Source organism: Carettochelys insculpta, chromosome 8 (genome assembly GCF_033958435.1).
Source record: "Carettochelys insculpta isolate YL-2023 chromosome 8, ASM3395843v1, whole genome shotgun sequence".
Taxonomy (NCBI): Eukaryota; Metazoa; Chordata; order Testudines; family Carettochelyidae; genus Carettochelys; species Carettochelys insculpta.
In genome coordinates this window covers 57,153,880-57,174,788 of record NC_134144.1, presented here as the reverse complement: position 1 = coordinate 57,174,788, position 20,909 = coordinate 57,153,880, and the positions used below count along the sequence as shown (strand labels likewise).

The 20,909-nt window shown below is 43.2% G+C and overlaps 1 protein-coding gene across 1 annotated transcript in view; it reads left to right on the top strand.

Annotated features, from left to right (window-relative positions):
• Positions 1-20,909, top strand: part of THSD7B (thrombospondin type 1 domain containing 7B) — a 440,276-nt gene that overhangs the window by 92,252 nt on the left and 327,115 nt on the right. The window contains exons 2-3 of the mRNA XM_075001414.1: positions 8,093-8,903; positions 15,977-16,228. Of these exons, the coding sequence (XP_074857515.1) occupies positions 8,093-8,903; positions 15,977-16,228 (1,063 nt within the window). The remainder of the gene's footprint in view (positions 1-8,092; positions 8,904-15,976; positions 16,229-20,909) is intronic.

Below are 20,909 nucleotides of genomic sequence, written 5' to 3'. Positions count from 1 at the left end.
CTGTTGAGAATCTATTGGCAGAATGCAGCAGTTTTCCCGACAGGGTTCTGTCTTGACTCTACAAGGCACAGCGCCTCTGTTAATGGATTCTTTTGACATAAAAATAGTGTAGACACTCTGGCGCGGGGGGGTGGAGGGGTGGGCTCTGTCGACCTTGAGGGCTTCCGGTTCACTGGGCTGCTCTGTTTGCAGAGCTTCTGGTTGGCTGTTCTGTCCACAGAGGACTGGGCGGTTGAGACCGCTCTCTGTTGACAGAGGGAATTGACCGGGGGAGCCTGTATTAGATGTGGACGTGTTCTGTAGACAGAGATTCTGTTGGGAAATATCTGCTGTACTCAGGAAGGATGATTGTTGTTAAAAGTTGTCACTATTCTATGGATTAGATGTTGAGCCAAAAACCAGAAAGAAGAATAATTCTACTGCAGTATTATGTGAACTCATTAAAATAATGAGGAGCTTTGGCAAGTGCACTTTGGCCATCCCTTGGCCTGGAATCAGACTACAATGTGACCTATTAGAACTGGGGTCTGCAAACAAGGTAGCAAGAAGAGCCATTTTTTTTTTCAAATTTTGTTTCAAAATCAATACTTCAGGAGCCTCAATGTATGTGAATATGAGATGTCCCTTAATAAATAACGTCAAATTGCACTTTTTGTAACCCCTATTTTAAGAACAGCACACGCACAATGATTGGTACCAGTTAGAAACTTTGTTGCTTTCACCCTGAATTGGAGAGCAAACAAGGATGAGAGAAATGCTGCACCTGGGGATAGGCTCTTAGGCAGGAAGGAGCAATGGCTGCATGAACCCTCCACACACCCCATTCCCAGGCTCTGTCCCCCTTCTCCCCCATACTTGCCCTTCAAATTTCTAGGCTTTAACTGCTTCAGCCCTCAGCCCCAAAATCCACCCCCGAACTCCCAAGATTTACCCCCCCGCCACCCTGAAAACCTGCACCCACATCCACAGGCTTAACTCCTCTCAGCCTCATACACACCCCTCCATCTCCATGATTAATCCACCTCATCCCCAAAACTGGTCCCTGGGATTAACCCATCTGTGGTGCTGGCTGGAGCACCTACACCAGGTGGCCACGTGCACCCAGCAGAAGGAAGGCTGGTGTAGATGTGTTCCACTGGTGGGGGGTGAGCTGAGCCTCACCCACCGGATGGGTGTGGCCACTTGAGTAGTGGGAAGAATGAGGGGCTCTCTGTGGCTCCCTGCCCTGTCACCACTGAACTAATGGAACTAAATTCAGTTGGTTTAATAGCCAGATCCCTCCTGCTGCCCTGCTGGCCATTAAACTAATTCAATTTAGTTCCACTCTTTTAGTGGCAGTAGGGCAGGGAGCCGCAGAGGAATCAGTGGTGGCAGCATCCAGGCTCTCAATTGATTCCTTAAAGAGCCACAGGTTACCAACTCCTGTATTAGAGTAAACAATGGTAATCTTGGTTGGATTTGCTCTAGAGCAACTTGCTATTGCTCTGGGAAGAAAGGTAGCAAAGGTATTTAGTGACAGAATGTGGAATGTATTGTTTTCTGTCCTAATCCTTCTCTGTTCAGTTCAGACATGCTCCTCTACTCCTTGCTCATATAAAAGGGCTATTTATTCATTGGGAGTTTTTCTCTCAGTACAGATTGCAATGTTAGGTTGCTAGTGAGGATCATGCAGCTGAGCCTGGACTATTCCTCCAGACCTTAGCCTAATAAAGAAATCAACAGAACTACAAGTATAGTGACAAGACAGGTCTTAACTCACAGAATACTGACTGCATGAGAGTCCATTTTATTGTGGTTCCTCTTGCGGTTGCTAATCCTCTCTATTAAAACAGTTGAAGAGCAGCCTACTTTGCCAAGTTCCACTACATGTGCATTTGCATTTTTGATTAAACTATATTATATTATAATTGCAATTGTCTTGTTTTTAAGACTTGCAATCGTATGACAGATTTTAAAATTGATATAACAGAAATTAACATAGTATCCTGAAGTTCCACTAATTATAAAGCCACCTATTATTGAAAGTTGTCTTCTGACCCTAAAAAAATCCTATAGGAATCTATTTCTAGATTCTAAGGCTAGAAAGGACAACTCTGTTATCTAGTCTGACCTCTTGTGTAACACAGGCCCTAGAACTTCCCCAAAAGAATCGCTAGAGTATATCTCTTAGAAGACTATCCAGTCTTGATTTAAAAGTTGTCAGTGATGAAGAATCCAAACCAACCCTTGCTAACTTGATCCAAAGGTTAATTACTGTGACTATTAAAAACGTATGTCTCATTTGTAGTTCAAATTTGCCTTGTTTCAATGTCCAACTGTTGGATTGTATTACACCTTTTTTTTCTGATGGGTTTGAAAAAATTAAATATAAACACATTTTTATTTATCTTTGTTTAATTAATTATTTTATGGTAAAATATAAAATTAAATATACATATGTATATTGTGACAAGGTCAGGGCTGAGGGCTGCTACAGAGCAGGAAAAAGGCAGTCCGGAAAGGGTGAAAGGCCTGCAAGATAGAGGTGAAGGGCTGCTGGACAGTTAGGAGCAGCTGGCAGAAAACTGGCCCAGGCAGACTGGGGCCAGCACACTCTACTTCAGGCCTGCTGGAGGCCTGCTAAAGGCCTTTAAAAGCCTTCCCAGTTGAAAGGGATGAGGCTGGGGAAGAGGAGGAGAGAAGAAGAGGCGGAAGAGCTAGAGACATATGGAATACCAGCAGTTATAGAGCTTGGACACAGCAGTGGAGGGAGTCCCAGAAGTAGCGGGTGGGTGCGCAACCCTGGAAACCTGCTGATAAGACCAAACCCCTGGCAAAAGGGAAGGCTGCCAGCCCAAACGCTGGCCAGGGAAGGAGGGCCCTTGCCACAATAAGGGTAACAAATACTGAAGAAACTATAATCAGATTATCCCATAATGTTGTCTTTGTTAAATAAGCTAAATAGAGGGAGCTCCTTGATTCCACCCCATACTGCATATTTTCTAATCCTGTGGCTCTTCTATAAACCTTCTCCAGTTTACCAATACCCTTCATGTAAATGGTGGCCCTGAAAACTGACACAGAATTCCAGCAGAAGGCAAAACACAGCCAAAGAGTGGTAATATAACATCTCTCCTACTCAGGATTCCCCAGTTTTAGATCCTAGGATTGTGTTAGCTCTTTTGGACATAGTGTTAGATTGGCAGCTCATGTTTGCCAGTTTATCTGGCACAATCCCCAAATTTTTTTCAAAGTCACTACTTCCCAGAATAGTCTCTCTCTCTTTCTGAGATTATGGCCTAGATGTTTACATTTACATTTAGCTCTATTAAAATGTATGTTGCTTGCTTACTTATACCAAGTTATCTAGCTTCCTTAGAATCAATTATCTGATCTCTTCTTCATTTACCATTCACCCAATGTTTGTGTGATTGGCAAACTTTATCTGCAGTGGTTTTTGTTCTGTTTTGTTTTCATTTTCTTCCACATTATTGATATTGTGGAAATAGAAGAGGGCCAAAATCTAATCCCTTCTGGAAACACACCTGCTTGATGACTGTTTTCCACCTTCACAAGTACATTTTGAGACCTATCAATTAGCCAGTTTTTAATGGTTCTAATGTGGGCTGTGATGCTGGCAGACTGGATGTCAGCTCTTGCCAAGGCTGCAGGCATTAGTTAAGAACTGACAAACTCATACCTGGAGACCATACCATTCAATGATGTTGGTGTAATAATCTTATACCGGGCGACACCCTATGGGAGGATTGCACCCTTTGAGTGGGAAGGGAAAGAGGCCAGCAGCCAGTGGCTCTGGGTGGCCCGGGGCACTATTGAGGGTGGAGGGGTGACTGCTGATCAAAGGGGTTGGGCCTCCCCTTGCACTCAGCAGCAAGACAAAGCAGAGCAATGTGGCCCTAGCTCACTCTGCTGTCCTGTCATGCTGCTTTGGGGAGGGGGCAGGACCGCCCCCACACTCCCCTGTGGGAAGTGGAGTGACATGGCCTGGAGAGCAGAGCAAGCTGGGCCATGTCACTGCCCTGTCACTGCTGGTAAGTGTGGGGGCCATGACTGTTGCTGCTAGCACCAGACTGCTGGCCCCAGTAGTTCCCTGGCCCTCAATGCTCAGGGAAGGGCTTGGGAGAAGAGGTGGGGTGGGGGTGGTACAAAGGCGGGGAAGAGGCAGGGAGAGGGCGGAAACAGGGGCCTGGGGCAGAGGGGGGTTTGTCTTTGCTCTACAGGCTAAGGCTGTTGAGGGGCCCAGTCACATGGCTGGTGCTTCACCATGTCCCTCCTCACCAGTTCCCCTTATAGAAAATGTATGTACTTATAGAAATGTATGTACTATTTAGACTCCCTAGAGTGTTCGTAAGTTGAGACATTGCATTACTTTTTGTCTGTGCTGCATGTCATAAGGAAATAGCAAACTTCAAATATATTTGCTCTAAACTTGTGGATGCAGATGAGAAGTGTGTGCTCCCTCTCCATCCAGAACTATCAAAAGCTATATAGTCTGTCAAGGACTATCCCAACACAGAGCATTTCCAAGGTGCAGTAGGCCCAGTAACCTATTGTATGTGCAAGAAGCTTGTCTTAGGGACATGGAGATTGAATGAAAGAAATAAAACAAAGGCACAGGATGATATTCTATCTCAGTGGTGGCCAACCAGTCAGGGACGAAGAGTCACATGGCTAGAATGCGAAGAGCCACGTTTTATACATTTACTTTTATCTATCTTTCTATCTATAGATGTTTAAAAATAAATATACAATATGTGGCTCAGTGCCCTCCCCCAGAGCCAGGCACCCCTAACCCCCCACTCTAAAACAATCTCCCTCCCCTCCCCTCCCCTCCCCTCCTCCAGACCCAGGCACCCCCAGCTCCCTGCTATAACCTAATCGCCCACCCCTCCTCGAGAGCCAGGCACCCCTAGCTCCTTGCTAAACCCAGTTCCCTCTCCTACCCCAGAGTCAGGCACTCCCAGTCCTACTTGCTCTGATTCAATGCTCTTTACCACCCCCAGAGCCAGGCATACCCCTTCCCCCCCACACTCCAACTCAATGCTGACAACTCATTGGAGCTGCTGGTGTCGCCACATGTTTCTCCCACCAAGCGCTGGCACAAATGTTCAGAGTGGTGGACAGCACTCCTGGCATGTGGCTCTGAGTAGAAGCCACATTTAATGGCTCAAAGAGCTGCATGGTCTTCCTCCTTGCTGTTAGAATCCTCACAGGGCTAGAGACGTCGAACTGAAGCCAGAGATTCCTAGGGATTATCTCTTGGGTCCCCCCAAAAGACAGTTTGAATTGACAGATCAGTACAACTCCTTTCACTTTTAAAAATTAAATTGCAATTCAGTTGTGTATATGTTTGCCTGCTTTCACCTGTAAATGACAAGGACAAAGCAATGGGAAAGTTAATAAACCTTTACATAGTTTTATTACAGGATTAGTTGCTGGCACTGGTATAAGATCTAGGGCATCAATTAATCTGAAGTAAGAAACTAGTTTCTTGAAATTGGTAGAAACTATTGTAATTTTTGATGTAAGTGTCCATATATCATTACTGGGTGGCAAGAGACACTGGAAAGTAGGGACTATTTATAACTCTCTGCTAAGACTGTTACAGTGATCTTGGAGTTCATATTCGTTTCTAGGTTGGTTAAATCCAGTTATAGAACATATCCCCAGCTTGGGGTGCTTTTGATGGCCTCTCCTAAGAGAGATACTGGTGGTTGTGAGCCACTCCAGAAAGGGTGATGTGATCCATATTAATTTTATACATTTCTAGTTATATTAGCAAAATATAATGCAATACCAAGTCAAAATGCTTTATAGAATTCTGACTACAGGTTCAACCTCTCTGGTCCAGCACCCTTGGGACCTCAATAGTCTCCAACAAGGGATTTTGCCAGACCAGGGTGGTTAATGGTCCCCAGTCCCAGGCTGCCCTGCTAGCCTGCCACAGCTCAATGCAGCAGCGAAGTCTCATTGCCAGCATGGAGCGGGGCAGCTGGGGGATACCGGTGCCCTGGCTTCTCTGTCCCCCTGGGGATGCTGGGAGGGCTATCTTAGATTGCTGTCTTGCCCCGACTCTCTGGTCCGGGAGTATCCCTTGTTGTGCTGGATGAGGGATATTACCAGACAGGAGAAGGCTGGTTTTTGGAGATGCAACCTGTATAATACAGCAACACTATTACCCTTATAAACCAAACTTTTATTTGTGTCAAAGCATCTTAATTCATTTGAGGGGTTTATTTTTGGTAATCTCTTGATGATTTGCACAAAGTACATTACTCTTTCATTCCCTATGAAGTTACACCTGCATTTGCCTCTTGAACATCTTGATTTGAATTGATATCATGCTGAAGGGTTATAATTGGCTGGTTCATCTAGTTACCCTTTTAAAAAGACCACCAAGACTTATTGAAAATCAACATTAACAGGTCAGTGACCTGATCAGCCAGGTCTCCTAAAACTCAAGGGCAGCTGCATTCCATTTTCAAGTACACATTATATTCACATTACCCAGTGAAATAGTGTTGTAACTGGATGTTGGAAAATTCTAATGTGCAGAATGATATTAGTACACATTGAGCCTCTCTAGTCTTGCACCCTCAGGACCTGACCGATGCCAAACCAGAGAATTTGCCAAACCATGGGCAGCATTATCAACACTTCCACTGCTTACTGGGCTCTTGGAAGACATTTAGGGCTGAATTAGAGTTAAAGAATAGCATAGAACACTGAGAGTCAGGATTAGTGGGCTGTAAACAAACTTTATGGGAACGTGGGAAACTTGGCCACTTTCTTGATAGGTGGGCAGCTGGCTAACTAAAATCATGCCGGAACACGGATGCTGCTGGACCAGGGAGTGCTGGACTAGAGAGGTTCAATCTCTGACTAAGGTCTCATGCCAGGTTGGCTGTACTTTTTTTTTTAAACATAGCAAATTCAGTTCAGGTTTCTTTTTCACCAGGTTGCCTGATATCAGTTATTATGTGGAAAAGAAAAGTTTGATGAAACAAAACTGAAACAGCAAGACTGTATCTTTTAAAAAATTGCTGTCAACTCATTTGCTAAGATGCATATACTGCACTTAGGAATTCTGATGTGTTTGCACAGGTGGTTAGAAAATGTCATAAGGGTTTCTTTTGGTCTCTATGCTGGATGTGTCAGCTATGGTAAATATAACTGCCAGTTGCCTTCAGTACATATTAAGTATGTTCTCTCCAGAGTAATTTAAGGTTCAGTGCTGGTGAGGTGTGGGTCATTTTCTGCTAGGTGTTAAACTTCCTCTGCTCCCAAATGAAGCATCTCACAAAACCTGGCCTGTAATATATGCAATAGTAGATAAATTTAAAAAGTCAGTTCCTCCAGCTCAGCCTCTGGCAAAGTACAGGATCTTATTTTTTTATACATTTTTTAAGAAAAAATCTGTCCTGCCTTTTGACGTCTCTGATGAGTCAGTTCCCTTGCCATGTAATTCATTCCATTGACTAATTGCCCCTTTTAAGAATGTTTATTCTTAACATGTTTAGTCTATCCTGAAAGTTTACCTTTTTTTCTTTTAGATAGATATTTGTTTAACTAGATTCATATTGCATTTTCCACAGAAAAAGCTAGGTACAAATGAAAATGCCTGTGGTTCTTCTGGTCTTCTGGATAACATTTTCTTACAGAACTGTCATTGGCTGTTTATAATTTGGTTATTAAGTAGAATTTGTGTGAATGTGAGAAACTGATGAATGTCTCCCATAGTGATCAGAATTAGGGAAAAAATAGGGTTGTTCATCTTCTTTCCTCCCAGCTCTGGCGGGGTTAGCTCCCAGTGATGTCAACAGGCAGAGAGTAAAGTCTTGCTTTTAGTATGCATTCAGCACATTGCAGGGTCAAGACGATTTTACTGGTGTATACTAAGACTGTGGTATACAGTTCTAGGGATTGACTTTGCTATTATTCCAAAGCAGGACTGTCACTGACTTCTGTGGAAGTTCTTAGGATGGATTAATGGCAGCACTGGATTCTAATTACTCTTTCTGAAACAGAATATCTCACTTTTCCTTTAGAAGGGCATTTTAACCATTTACTCCATGTTTTCTTTCTTTCTTAGGTCATTGGGGGCGATGTATAGGTGACTGCGGGTCAGGTGGTATTCGGAGTCGAGCAGTGTGGTGTGTCCATGTAGAAGGTTGGACAACCCACCATTCAAATTGTGAACTGAGGGACAAACCTGAAAACCAAAGGAGCTGCTTTAAAGTATGTGACTGGCACCTTGAACTCTTTGAGTGGGAAGTTTCAGAGTGGCAGCTGTGTGCACTTGTTCCTTATGCTCATGGTAAAGTCAAACCAAGGACTACAGACTGTGTGACTGCACAGCACGGGCTGCAGCACAGAAGCGTGCATTGTGTTAAAAAAATAAATAGAACCGTAGTTGCCAGTGAAATATGTGAATATTTTACTCCGCAGCCACCTGTAGAACAAGCTTGTCTAATACCTTGTCCACGGGATTGTGTTGTATCGGAATTCTCCAGATGGACTCCATGCAGCAAGGGCTGCGTGAAGAGATTACAACACAGAACTCGTTTTGTTCTCTCTCCTCCACTCTATGGTGGTTCTAATTGTCCAAACCTTACTGAATCAAGAATCTGTGACGTTCCTATCTCTTGCTCTTTTGGGGAAGAAGAATACCTTTACAGTCTTCAAGTTGGACCTTGGAGTAAATGCAGGTTGCCACACCTTAAGGAAGTTAATCTTATTGGAAGAACTATGCTGGATTTCAGTTCAGATTCTGCAGAGAGAAGCACATTCAAACTGCAAAGCTATACACCCCAACACCATTCCAAGCCAGGGGATGTAGAGATAGGTTATCAAACAAGGCAGGTTAGATGTACAAGGAGTGATGGGAAAAATGCTATGCTCAGGTAAGGGTATTTTGACATTCATCTTTTTATTTTATCCAAAATAGGTTTGTTTTTCATACAAGTAGGTTCCACCTGGTAACACAATGCAAAGGCACTTAGTTTTTGAGTTTCAAAAAAAACACATTTTAATGCACTTTTTTTACTTTATTTACCTTCCTTTAAAACCACTTTAAATGGACTATTCTGCATACTTTTTATGATTTGTGACTATTTACATGCATTTTGTTCGGCTATTAAAGGCAATGTTAGAATATGTTCTTTTCTTTCTCGTATTAACGATACCAATTCATTTATTGATTTTTGCTACAGATACTATATTGTACAGGAATAATTTTTATTACTTCTGTTAGATCCAAGTGCCAAAATCTGTCCCCACCTAAACTGGCATTCTCACTGATTTCATGTGTGTAACTCAGTATGGAATTTTGGCACAGTAGCAATTAAGGTATTGATATTTACGGCAATGTTGCTTTAGCTAATGAAAATCCAGTAATAAAATACTTTTATTTCCATCTGTGCATGATTATGGACCTCCATAGGAATGTTAAACTCATAGGCTGTGGCCATAATAGCTCCTCTTTTCAGAGGAGCTATGGTAATATGGAACTTCGGGATATGCTAATAAGGCACTGCCATGAATATGCAGTGCCTCATTAGCACAATGGAGGCTGCACATGCTTCGAAACTGCTGGTTTTGAAATGCCCGCTGCTTGTGTAGCCAGGTCCCCCGTTTCCATTTCGAAAGGCCCCCCCCCCGGCTACACAAGCGGCGTGCATTTTGAAACTGGCAGTTTTGAAGCACACATGGCTGCCAGTGCGCCAATGAGGCACTGCATATTCATGGCAGTGCCTCATTAGCATATCCCAAAGTGCCACATTACCATAGCTCTGAGGGGCTAATGTGGCCACAGCCTTATTGATGCCAATGGTAGGTGTGTGAGTGAATGAAGAGAATGGAGAGAATGAAGTCTTCTATTTCTTTCTGTGATAACTGTTGTTGACTTCTATCCTCTTTTTGCTACCTAACCATTTTTTGTAGCCAGTGTGGTATGATTCCTATAATTTCAAGGTCAAGGTTGTAACACTGTACAGGAAGCAGTGAAAACCATTTATTTTTCCAATTTCTCCTCAGGTTTAAATATAAAACACCTTAGTTCTGTCATTTAACTTAAGATTGAGAAATATGTCTTTTAAAACAACATTAGAAGTTCTTCAAAAACCTTGCTCCAGAATTTTTCAGAACTCTGTGTATTTCGCAGTAATCTGTACCTCCTGGCACCTGCTCACATTCAAATTTGAGAGATAATCCCTTATCTTGTGTTTGATGCTTTGCTTCTAATAATGTCACTGGCAGTTTTGCACACATACTGAAATGAAATGTACCCCATAGCCTTTTTCCTTCCTGCTTTTATTATATCTGCAGCAAAGTGCAGATGTTTTTATTGGTTAATAGAAGAGTTAGTGCAACTACTTCAGCACTTTCTAACATCTCTACTTTTTTGCATGACTCTATGTAGCCTGAGTCTAATCTTGCTTATACCAATATTACCCTAGTTGACCATAACAGAACTTGGCTCATGCGCTCCCAGGGTATGTCTGCACTTCACTGTAAACTCAGATATGTGGGATCTGAGCTAGTGGACTTGGTGTTTCCAGACCTGGTCTTGAGCATACACACTGCATTGTAAACTTGGACTTATTGTTACAGGACGCTAGTCTCACAGCCATGTTAATATGTCTATACTGCAGTATATGGAGCTTCTGACTCCAGCCTGCAGCTTCAGCTGCACGCTGCAAAATCATAGGGCTTGGACCTGGGTCTCAGCAGGACTCAGGTTTTCACACCCAGCCTCCCAAGCAGGGTCCTAGGACAGGACTCCTGAGTGCGTGCTGACCCAAGGCAGGCTGTTTTGTATGTTGCTGGAAGCAGGATTTGGGCCCAATCTAGAGTCAGAGCCTGGGCTTAGTGTGCAGTGTAGCTGTTTTCTGCATACCCCGTTAAATGATTTCCTGGTGCTTACCTCCCGTGCTTCAGCACACATGATGAATGCACAATTCTAAGTTAAATTACTCCACTCCATGCCACTAAGCATCCATTGGCAATTCAGCCAAGAAAAAGAAGATAGTGTTTCCACCACTACATTACCTAGTCAGGCTTCCATTTTGGGCTGGGGGTGGGTGTTGGAGGAAGGTTCAATTTATAGATGAGGTGCCATAGAGCCCACTGACAGAGACTCCGAGACTTTAAGGTCAGAAGGGACGATCACGATCATCTCTTCTGACCTCCTGTACACTGTGGGTCACAAACTCACCCACACTTTCTTGAACTAGACCCTTAACCTCTGGCTGAGTTACGGAAGTCCTCAAATCTAGATTTAAAGATTTTGAATTATGGAAAATCCACTGTTTACAAAAGTTAAATATGCAAATGAACCACGCTCCATGCTGCAGAAAGCAGCCCTCCCCCAGCCCAGTTCCAGTTCCTTCCCAACCCCAAATATGGTGATCAGTTAGACCTGGTAATATGGGCAAGACCTGCCAGCCAGACAGTGGGGAAAGAATGTTCCCTAGTAACTGAGAGCTTTCCCCATCCACTGTCCCATCACTGGTCACTGGAACAATTAGCTGCTTGAGGGATGCCAGGCATCTTCTTCCCCAGTGCCTTTAACTTTTTTGGGGCTTTGCTAACCACTGGAACCGCAGTCAGGCAGATTTTCTTACAACAGCAGAACATGAAACCAGCTCATAATTTAGCATTATTACATAAATAAGCTACCTTTATTGGTTCAGTAGGGGATGAAGATCACAATATCATGCTCAGATTATCTCATATTTCCATCATAAGGCTACTTTTTTTACCCACTTGCTCCTGGTAATTGTGCAGATGGATACTAGAAACTGAAAAGTCAAAGCATATTGCACATGTAATACTAGAGCTAAAATGTCACCACTACAACATGCGCCAGACAACATTAACAATCACTCACTAATGTCAAGCTCCTTTCATTATGTGGCATGTTGGCTTGTTTGCTTTTGAAGAATGGACCAGATCTTGCAGATGCTGTGAATCATCTCTTTACAATGATGATGATGTTTTTGGCCACTGACAAAGAGGAGCAGACACATTTGCATAACCCTGAGCAGAGCTGAGTTTAGGCAGCCAAAAGTCTGCTGTGGACCTGGAAAGAGCAAATGAGCCTTTTCTTTTTCCTGGCCCAGGTTTCTTCTCTGGGGTATTGAATACGTACTGATGTGAAAAGTCTTACAGATGAGAAAAACTGAAGCAAATGGAATGCACCATATGATATGTCTGTGCTGAAATCTTTCTTGGCATTGAATAATCACCTTGCTCATTAGCCTTATGTCTGCTTAAGCATATAAAATGCCAGTTAATCAAAGTGGCCAATTGACAGCCAGAGAATAGTTGGGGAAGGTAAATGCCTGTGAGCCTGATCTCAAATTTTAGAATGGTACAGTGCACATGACTGTATAGTAACAGAGAAGTAGCCATGTTAGCCTGTATTCTAACAAAACAAACCAGCACTCATGTAGCCCTTGAAAGACTCACAAAATGATTTACTAGGAGATGAGCTTTCGTGGGCAGACCCACTTCTTCAGTTTCAGTCCAGACCCAGATATACAGTACAGAGGTCCAAAAAAATTGTATAGTGTTAGCCAGGCTGCTGTCCTTACCTCTTCTGAAAACACACACAGTAGATGAGTCACATACGTTTAAAGTAAATTTGTCCACCATAAAAAAATAAAATAAAAATAATTGGAGATACACATCTCCTAGAACTAGAAGGGACCAGTCCCCTGCCCTCTTGGCAGGACCAAGCACCATCCCTGACATCTATTTGCCCCAATCCCTAAATGGCCTCCTCAAGGATTGAGTTCACAGCCCTGGTTTTAGCAGGCTAATGCTCAAACCACTGAGCTCTCTCTCCCCACATTGTATAAACATAATAATAGTATTTACTTGTACTTAGATGCCACCAGCCACATCCCTAACAAAGAGAAAGTCCTTACCCTAAATAACTTGCTGTCTAAGTACTTGTTGATGTAACTCTTGTCTTCTGTCTCACAAACCCTCCCTTCAGATTTATTTCTCCTTAGTTATCACGTCTGATATTTGACTATAAATTTCCAGGACTTGGATCATGTCTCCTGTTTACTGTTGGGCACCTAGGATATTTTAGATCCATGTAAGAGAATTACTTCTATGTTAGTTTTATAAATATCCATTTTCTAGCAAAGAGCCCTAAATGAAAGCATATGCCCTGATGTATTTTCCCTACAGTTTCCCTGTGTAATCTAGAAAAGATTTAATCACTGATCCCTTGGCACCCAAGTACTGGATTTCTCACCTTTAAAAGCTACATGCTTTGCTCTTTGCATTTGGTAAAACCCTGACTGTGAGCAATCAGGGAATGGAAAAAAAAAACTACAACGGAAAGAGAAGTGTGTGCTTAGCTGAGCTACGTTTGTAATAGTTTCATACCAACTTTGGAAATTAGTTGTGGACATTCACAAGTCTGGACAGATAACTCTTTCCTGTTTCTTTTCCTGGGATTTCCCATCCTATATAGTTTTCTTTCACTATTGGCTCCATCTTCTTCAACCCCGTCTCCAACCTCTTGTTGTCTTCTTGTGAATCCCCTGCCCCTAAATCACTTTCCTCTCTCATTGCACCAGTTGCGATGGGACTGGAGGATGTAGAAGGGTTTTTTTTTCTATTTGAGGGAGTGTGGCTGAACTGCAGAATGCTGCGTAGGGGACATTGTAAAGGGGAGAGCAAGATGGCTTGTTTTCTGCAAGTTGTCTCTTGCAGTTCTAAGAAGCTAAAGAAAAAAGGAAATTGCTCCAGTGGCTGCTTGCATATGTTCACCTCTGCAGAGAGCATTGGGATATTTAAGCAGAGAAAATGAACACTTGGTTTGAGTTTGTCTCCTGTAAGAGGTTTCTTGCCTGAAGTAATCAAGCTTATGTATTTTTGAAAAGTTATTTTAATGCTGTACTTCAGAGATTTTTTGCGATCGTTAGCTTACTGAAGTATCCTTGTGTCATGCTAACATTAAGTATGCCTGTAGGTATGAACTCTGAAGGCCTGCATCTCCACTTTAACCTAGCATGAGCAAGCACTCAACAATGATTTTACACGGGTCTGAATGACAAAAGCAGCACATAATGTAGACCAAGATCCACAGAATCTCACTGCAGAATTTCAGGTAGAGCCTGCACAGATAGAAATGTTTACCCGTGGATAGGGATATCTTCGGAAAGACATCGGGCTCTGCAGGGCTCTACTTCCAAAAGCTTCTGCAGCCAATGGAGAAGAGCATGGTCCCATAGCACCTGGGAGCCAGAGCCCTACGTCACCCCTAGCCCTGCCCTCAGCTGAGGCATCTCCTTTCTGGGGACATACAGTCCCAGTGAGGCTGGGGGCAGTGCAGACACATGGGTGGGAGGAGGTGCTGGTGTGAGGCTCTGGTTCCCAAGGACAATGGGACCAGGCTCTTCTCTATTGACCATGGTGAGTGTTGGGAGTAAAGTTCTGGAATCCAGGTGTCCAGCTGCAGATACGCGCGTCTGCATGGTAGACATGTAACTGTGCAGAGCTCTAATTCTGGGAGCTGTTTGCTTTAATCTGGCTTTGGAAGCACTCCAGCAATAGAAAATATTTAATTTAGTGGTTTTAAAGTAGCCAAGAGAAAGCAAAGCCAGAATGTCTATAAGAACTAATAAATTTTTAATTGGGATGTCCCACCAATTCTTGGAGTGATCCCAGAATCACAGGGTTAAAAACAGTAACAGAGGGGTACCTGTGTTAGTCTGTATCTTAACAAAACACAAAAGCAGTCATGTAGCACTTTAAAAACTAAAAAAAAAATAATTTCTTAGATGATGAGCTTTCATGGGGCAGACCCACTTCTTCAGATCTGGAGATAACGCTGTACTGGAATAGTGTTCACTATTTCAAGTACAGCCACTGTCTCTACACCTGAAGAAGTGGGTCTGCCCTATGAAAGCTCATCCCCTAATACATTATTTTGTTAGTCTTTAAAATGCTACATGACTTCTTTAGGGTTAAAAAGCTCATTTTATTGCTTCATCCTGAAAAAGGTCTTTCAGTAGGGAGTATTCAACACCTGACTCACTGGGCTCCTGGGTATCCAGCAGAAAGAAGGTTGGGATGTGAAGTGTCGATAGTGACAGCAATTCTGCAACATTCTGTGTTTGTTTTTATTTTACACTCTGAAGCACTGGCTTGATCCAGCTCAGAGAAAGAACTTTGAAGGATATATCATCACTATCCTGCTTTTTGAGTCTATTCTAACTCAGGGGATGAGCTGGACAAATGTTGTACAAGATCTTTCATGCTGAAAGATCTAAATAAATCAAATCTCTCCTAAAGCATGCCAGATTAGTTGTGTTAGTACACCAGTTTCACTCTTCACATATGTCCAGTACTAGTTTTGTTGAAAAAAAAAGAGAGAGAGAGAGAGAGAGAAAGAAGGCAGTTCATCCCCTCACCTTCCCCTGCTCCACTGGGTTCCCATGGTTGGAGCTGACAGAGGGGTGTTAGGGGAGCTCCCAGCCATGCTCTGCTGCAGGAGCTCTGCCTAGTAGCTCCGTGGCAGCCTCCCAGCCCTTGCACTTCTGTGGGGGTTGGGGACTCCCGTTCTGATCTGCTGCAGGGCTCAGGGACTCCATCTTTCATTCACGCACTGTCCCAAGATTCAGGGGGCTCCAGCTCCTAGCCCTGATCTGCCGCAGGGTTTGGGGCTCTGGCTCCCGGCCCTGCTCTGAAAAGATGTGATGGTCTGCTGTAGTGGCACGTACCATCACAAAACAGCACTGCTTATGTCACTTTAGCTCTGGTATAACTCTCCATTAACAAAACTGAAATGGCTCTGGATTGGCACAGGTGGAACTGAGTTCAGACCCTGGTTCATAGCATGTAATATTTAGGTGGGAGGTCAGGCACTGAGGTGGGAGGAGATGACAGAAAAAAATTAAAATCTAGCAACAAACAAGAACTCCTCAGCTTTTTTACCATTTTCTCATCGCAGCCTTTGCACCCAAGAAACCATCCCACTGACCTTTCGGTCCTGTGTTATGCCTAAAGACTGTGAAACATCAGCGTGGTCTGCATGGAGCACCTGCTCAAAGACTTGTCACTCGGGGGATCTCTCACCAGGATTCCGAAGCAGACATAGGAGCATAAAGTACATTGCAGTAGGCACCGGGAAGGAGTGCCCTGAGCTAGAAGAGAAGGAGGCCTGCAACAGAGGAGGAAAACAACTTCTCCATCCATGCCCCAGGTACATTATGGGCTTTTATCAGCATCTTTTCAAATGGAGGCAAAGCCCTATTTCCATATTTGCTACAAGCAAAGCTATTAAATAACAAAGCTCAAGTGTATTCCTGTATCTCTGTGCCCCCCTCCTTATTTTAAGCCAAAAGGTTAGTGATTTAAAGTTGGTTGGTTTTTAAAAAAAAATTGAAAATTATAAATTTGAACTTTATTGCTGTACTAGTAGCTTAAAGCCTGTGCTTCCACCTGCGTGTAATTCATAAATGATGGAGAACTAAGAACTTGAAAGGTAACACACTGAATTGCAGTGATACTCTGAACACAAAAAAGCTATCAGTCATGCTTGTAGCTGTTTCCATTGCTTCACGCTGATCTGCAGGTTCTAAGCTTCAGTGTGACGATCAGTTGTTGTGTGTGTGCCAACTATGGTGATCTGTGTGTGTGTGATGTGGTATGTTGGGGGAAATGTATGGATTTCTGTGGGTGGCAAATGAGGGGTGTGCTGTGCAGTGAAGAGTTAAGTTTATTTGGGATTATTGGTTGAGTTGTCAGTGGTTTGTGTTGCGGTGGCAACGTGTGGGTTTGTGTGGCTGGTGAATGAGGGAGGCACGATGAGGGGGTCATTTTGTCTGTTGGTGGTTGTGTAGACTTGTGTCTAGAGGGTTGTTCTGGATGATGTGTAAGGGTGTCAGCTGAGCCAAGTAATCCACAGACCCAAACTGTTGCATGAAACTTAACTGGAGAGTGGAAGTGGCAATTGATTGAGTTACCTCTGATACCACAGTGGCCTAGGATGCTTGAAATGGCATAGATTCATATCTTACTGTTGTGGGGATAAGTCAAAATGGCTGAGAACTTAAAAATTCAATGGTTCCAAACTCTGAATGTTAGTGATGATTGAACCCTGGTGATACTCTGAGCACAAAGTGCTCTCAGCTATGCCTAAAGCTATTTCCACAACTTCCCTCACTAACTCACCCCTTACTTCTTTGTGTGACAGGGTCAGGGAATGCATTTAACGGCAGCTACTCATGGTGACATGTAATGAGTTTCTGCAACCTCACTGTTCATTGCCAAAAAAACCTTTGGAAGAGAAAATAAATCCCCTGTACATCCTCTTGGAAAGGCAAAACCTGTCCAAGTGTCATTAGTGGGATTGCAAAAGAGTTCCTTCAAAGTCAGCCAATTTCTTATCCTGTCTCTGCCTCCCTCGCTGAACCCCCTCCCCCCCGTGAGCATCGGGGGGGGGCAATTTTTTAAAAAAGAACTGGTTGCTTGATTAGATCCAACAAACAGGCTCTTATGTACTGATTTTTACTCTTCCACTTAAATGCACGTCAATTTCAAAGATGAAAGAATGAGCGATTCTCCTGCTGATTTTATGCTCTGTATATAGTTGTTTCAGTTGATGCCTGATTGAAATACACTAGCTTCTGGTTAATGGGGAACTGAAGAGAGATGTGTCTGAAGTCTGGCGTCCATCCCTGCTTTTTTTTTTTTTTTTTTTTTGACACTGATGATTCAGAGTATGGAATTGTGAAAGCTACACCACCCCACTGTAAGATGGGGGTGTGGAGCACCAAGAAGGCCACCGGAGACTGCGTGCCCCTGTGCTGGTGCTTCACACAGCTCTCCAAGTGCTACTTTTTGTGTCCAGTGATAGGATTGTGCTCTGTTCTACCTTTTAAGATGTAACAGATTCTTCTGTTCCAACTTTTTTTTTTTTTTAATTCAGCTCCCACAGTCCTTATACACTTCAGAGCACGGTGGCTGCTATTGGTAGCTTCTCCCGGTAGCAGGTGTGCATGGTGCCATTAGTATTAGAACACTCTTGCGATGTGGCCCAATGTGATGGAAATAGGCTTTCAGCTTGTTTTAACAAGTGTTTTGAACATTCTGCAAAGAATCCACAATGTTTAGTTAGCCATGATCAGGTACTAGATGCCCCTCCCCAACCCCACGACTGGAAGTAGGCTGCAAAGTTATTGAACATCACTAGTGTAAATTTTGATGCAGCTTGTAGGAAGATTCCTTTCTAGAAGTCTTTCCTTTGACCACTCTTTTCTACAGCGGCATACATTAAATGCAAGGAAATCTATCTGGTTGAAAGCAAAGCCTATACAATGGTAGTGTATACTTCACAGACTTGTTGGCTCAATACAGTTGAGGTTAAAATCAAATCTTATATGAGAAATAGAAGACCAGAAACGTCTAAATATTGAGCCTACGTACATCATCTGCGATCCGTAAGAGGTGCTATGTCTCCACACAACAATCTGGTGGCTATATTCTTATAGAAGCTATTGGGAAGTGTCAGAGGAGGACAAGGCCAGTTTGGCAGGATTCATGTCCTTCATACAAACTGGAAGTTGCAGTTGTAGAATAATGTTATTGCCTGCGATATACAGGTCCGGGACTGGAAGTTTAAGGCTCCCTCCTACATTTGAAAGGCCTACATTTCCGTCCAATGTAAACTTCATTTCTGAGTATGGATTTTTTTTCTTTTTTTTGGCCTTGCTACCTATAAGCTGCGTCTACACGTGCACGCTACTTCGAAGTAGCGGCACCAACTTCGAAATAGCGCCCGTCGCGTCTACACGCGTTGGGCGCTATTTCAAAGTTAACTTCGACGTTAGGCGGCGAGACGTCGAAGTCGCTAACCTCATGAGGAGATAGGAATAGCGCCCTACTTCGACGTTCAACGTCGAAGTAGGGACCGTGTAGACGAGCCGCGTCCCGCAACGTCGAAATTGCTGGGTCCTCCATGGCGGCCATCAGCTGGGGGGTTGCGAGATGCTCTCTCTCCAGCCCCTGCGGGGCTCTATGGTCACCGTGGGCAGCAGCCCTTAGCCCAGGGCTTCTGGCTGCTTCTGCGGCAGCTGGGGATCTATGCTGCAGGCACAGGGTCTGCAACCAGTTGTGAGCTCTGTGTATCTTGTGTTGTTTAGTGCAACTGTGTCTGGGAGGGGCCCTTTAAGGGAGCAGCTTGCTGTTGAGTCCGCCCTGTGACCCTGTCTGCAGCTGTGCCTGGCATCCCTATTTCGATGTGTGCTACTTTGACGTGTAGACGTTCCCTCGCTGCGCCTATTTCGATGTTGGGCTGAGCAACGTCGAAGTTGAACATCGACGTTGCCGGCCCTGGAGGACGTGTAGACGTTATTCATCGAAATAGACTATTTCGATGTCGCAACATCGAAATAAGCTATTTCGATGTTGGCTGCATGTGTAGACGTAGCCATACAATGGTATTTTGCCTCTACTTCCCTAGATCCTAGGAAACGTGCAGTCTGACTGCTTCTGGTTTTTGCCTGCTTTACAATATAGCTTTTCCCAAAAGCTCTATCCATTGCCCAAAGAAGTTTCTCAGGGGAACTATTCCCTTACAAAACTCTCCATGCCTGAACAGGAAGGAACAAAGGAAGAACGCAGGGTAAATGTGAGCTGCTGCCTGTAGCTCTTGGGATGTTTCCTTTCTTCACTGGGGATAAAGCAAATACTTGTGCTTATTTAATTGCATCCAGCAGAGGGCAGTGGTAAATATTATGCACATCCTATCACTCTAATTAAGGCAAAGCTTGGAGCAAAGGACTCACTACCATCAGGTCTAGAAAATGAGTTCTTCTAAGGGAGACTTTTTGGTTCGATGATTATAAGTTGTAGGTCCCCAGTTCCCACACGTGCCCATGGATGCTAAAGTATGAAGAGCTTTTCATTTTACAGTTAAAATTTAAAAGAACTTCCTAAAATCAATGACTTAAATGCAAGTAGGAAAATATGAAAGCAGCGTAAGTATCGTGAAGCTTGCTGTGTACTTTTCTGTTTTGCTGTTATTCATACTTGGATCTTTCCTCAAATGATTGGCAAATTTAAACATATAAGTTTGTAAACATGTAAATACGTCTTTCATATATGTGGTATAATTTAAGAATAAATTAAATAAAATGAATGCAGCAAAGTAAAGCTGTTATACATACACAGAATCAATATAGTAGGCTAAATAGATGAAGAGGTGCTGATGAAATTTACCTTAGAGTACTTAAGAAGCTAGCTGAAGCAATCTGTAAACCTTTAGTGATTATCTTTGAGAACTTATGTACAATAGGTAAAGTCCGAGAGCAGCAGAGAGTGGCAAAAATAGTTGCTATCTCTAAAAAGGGTAACAAAGAGGACCCAGAGAGTTATAGACCAGGCCAGCCTAACTTTAATCCTGGAAGACTACTGGAACAGACCACTAAATAACCAGTTTGTAGGCACCAAGAGTGAAATAAGGTGACAAGTAATAGCCAACATGGATTCATCAAAAACAATTCATGCCAAACCAAGCTAATTTCCTCTTTTGACAGGATGGGGGAAAGCAGTAAACATGATATAGCTGCATTTTAATAAGTTTTTTTACACAGTAGGGCATAATATTCACATAAGCCAAACTAATGAAAAATGGTCTAGATGAATGGTCTACTATAATGTTGATACACAGCTAGGTGGAAAAGCCATACTCGAGTAGTTATCAATAGTTTGCTGTCAGACTGTATCAAGAGGAGTCTGTTCTAGGTCTGGTGCTATTCAATATTTTCATTAACAAGTCAGATGATGCAGAAAGCACATTTACGGAATCAGCAGATGACACTAAGCTGGGAAAAGTTACAAGCACTTTATGGGACAGGTTTAGAATGAGAAATAATCTTGAC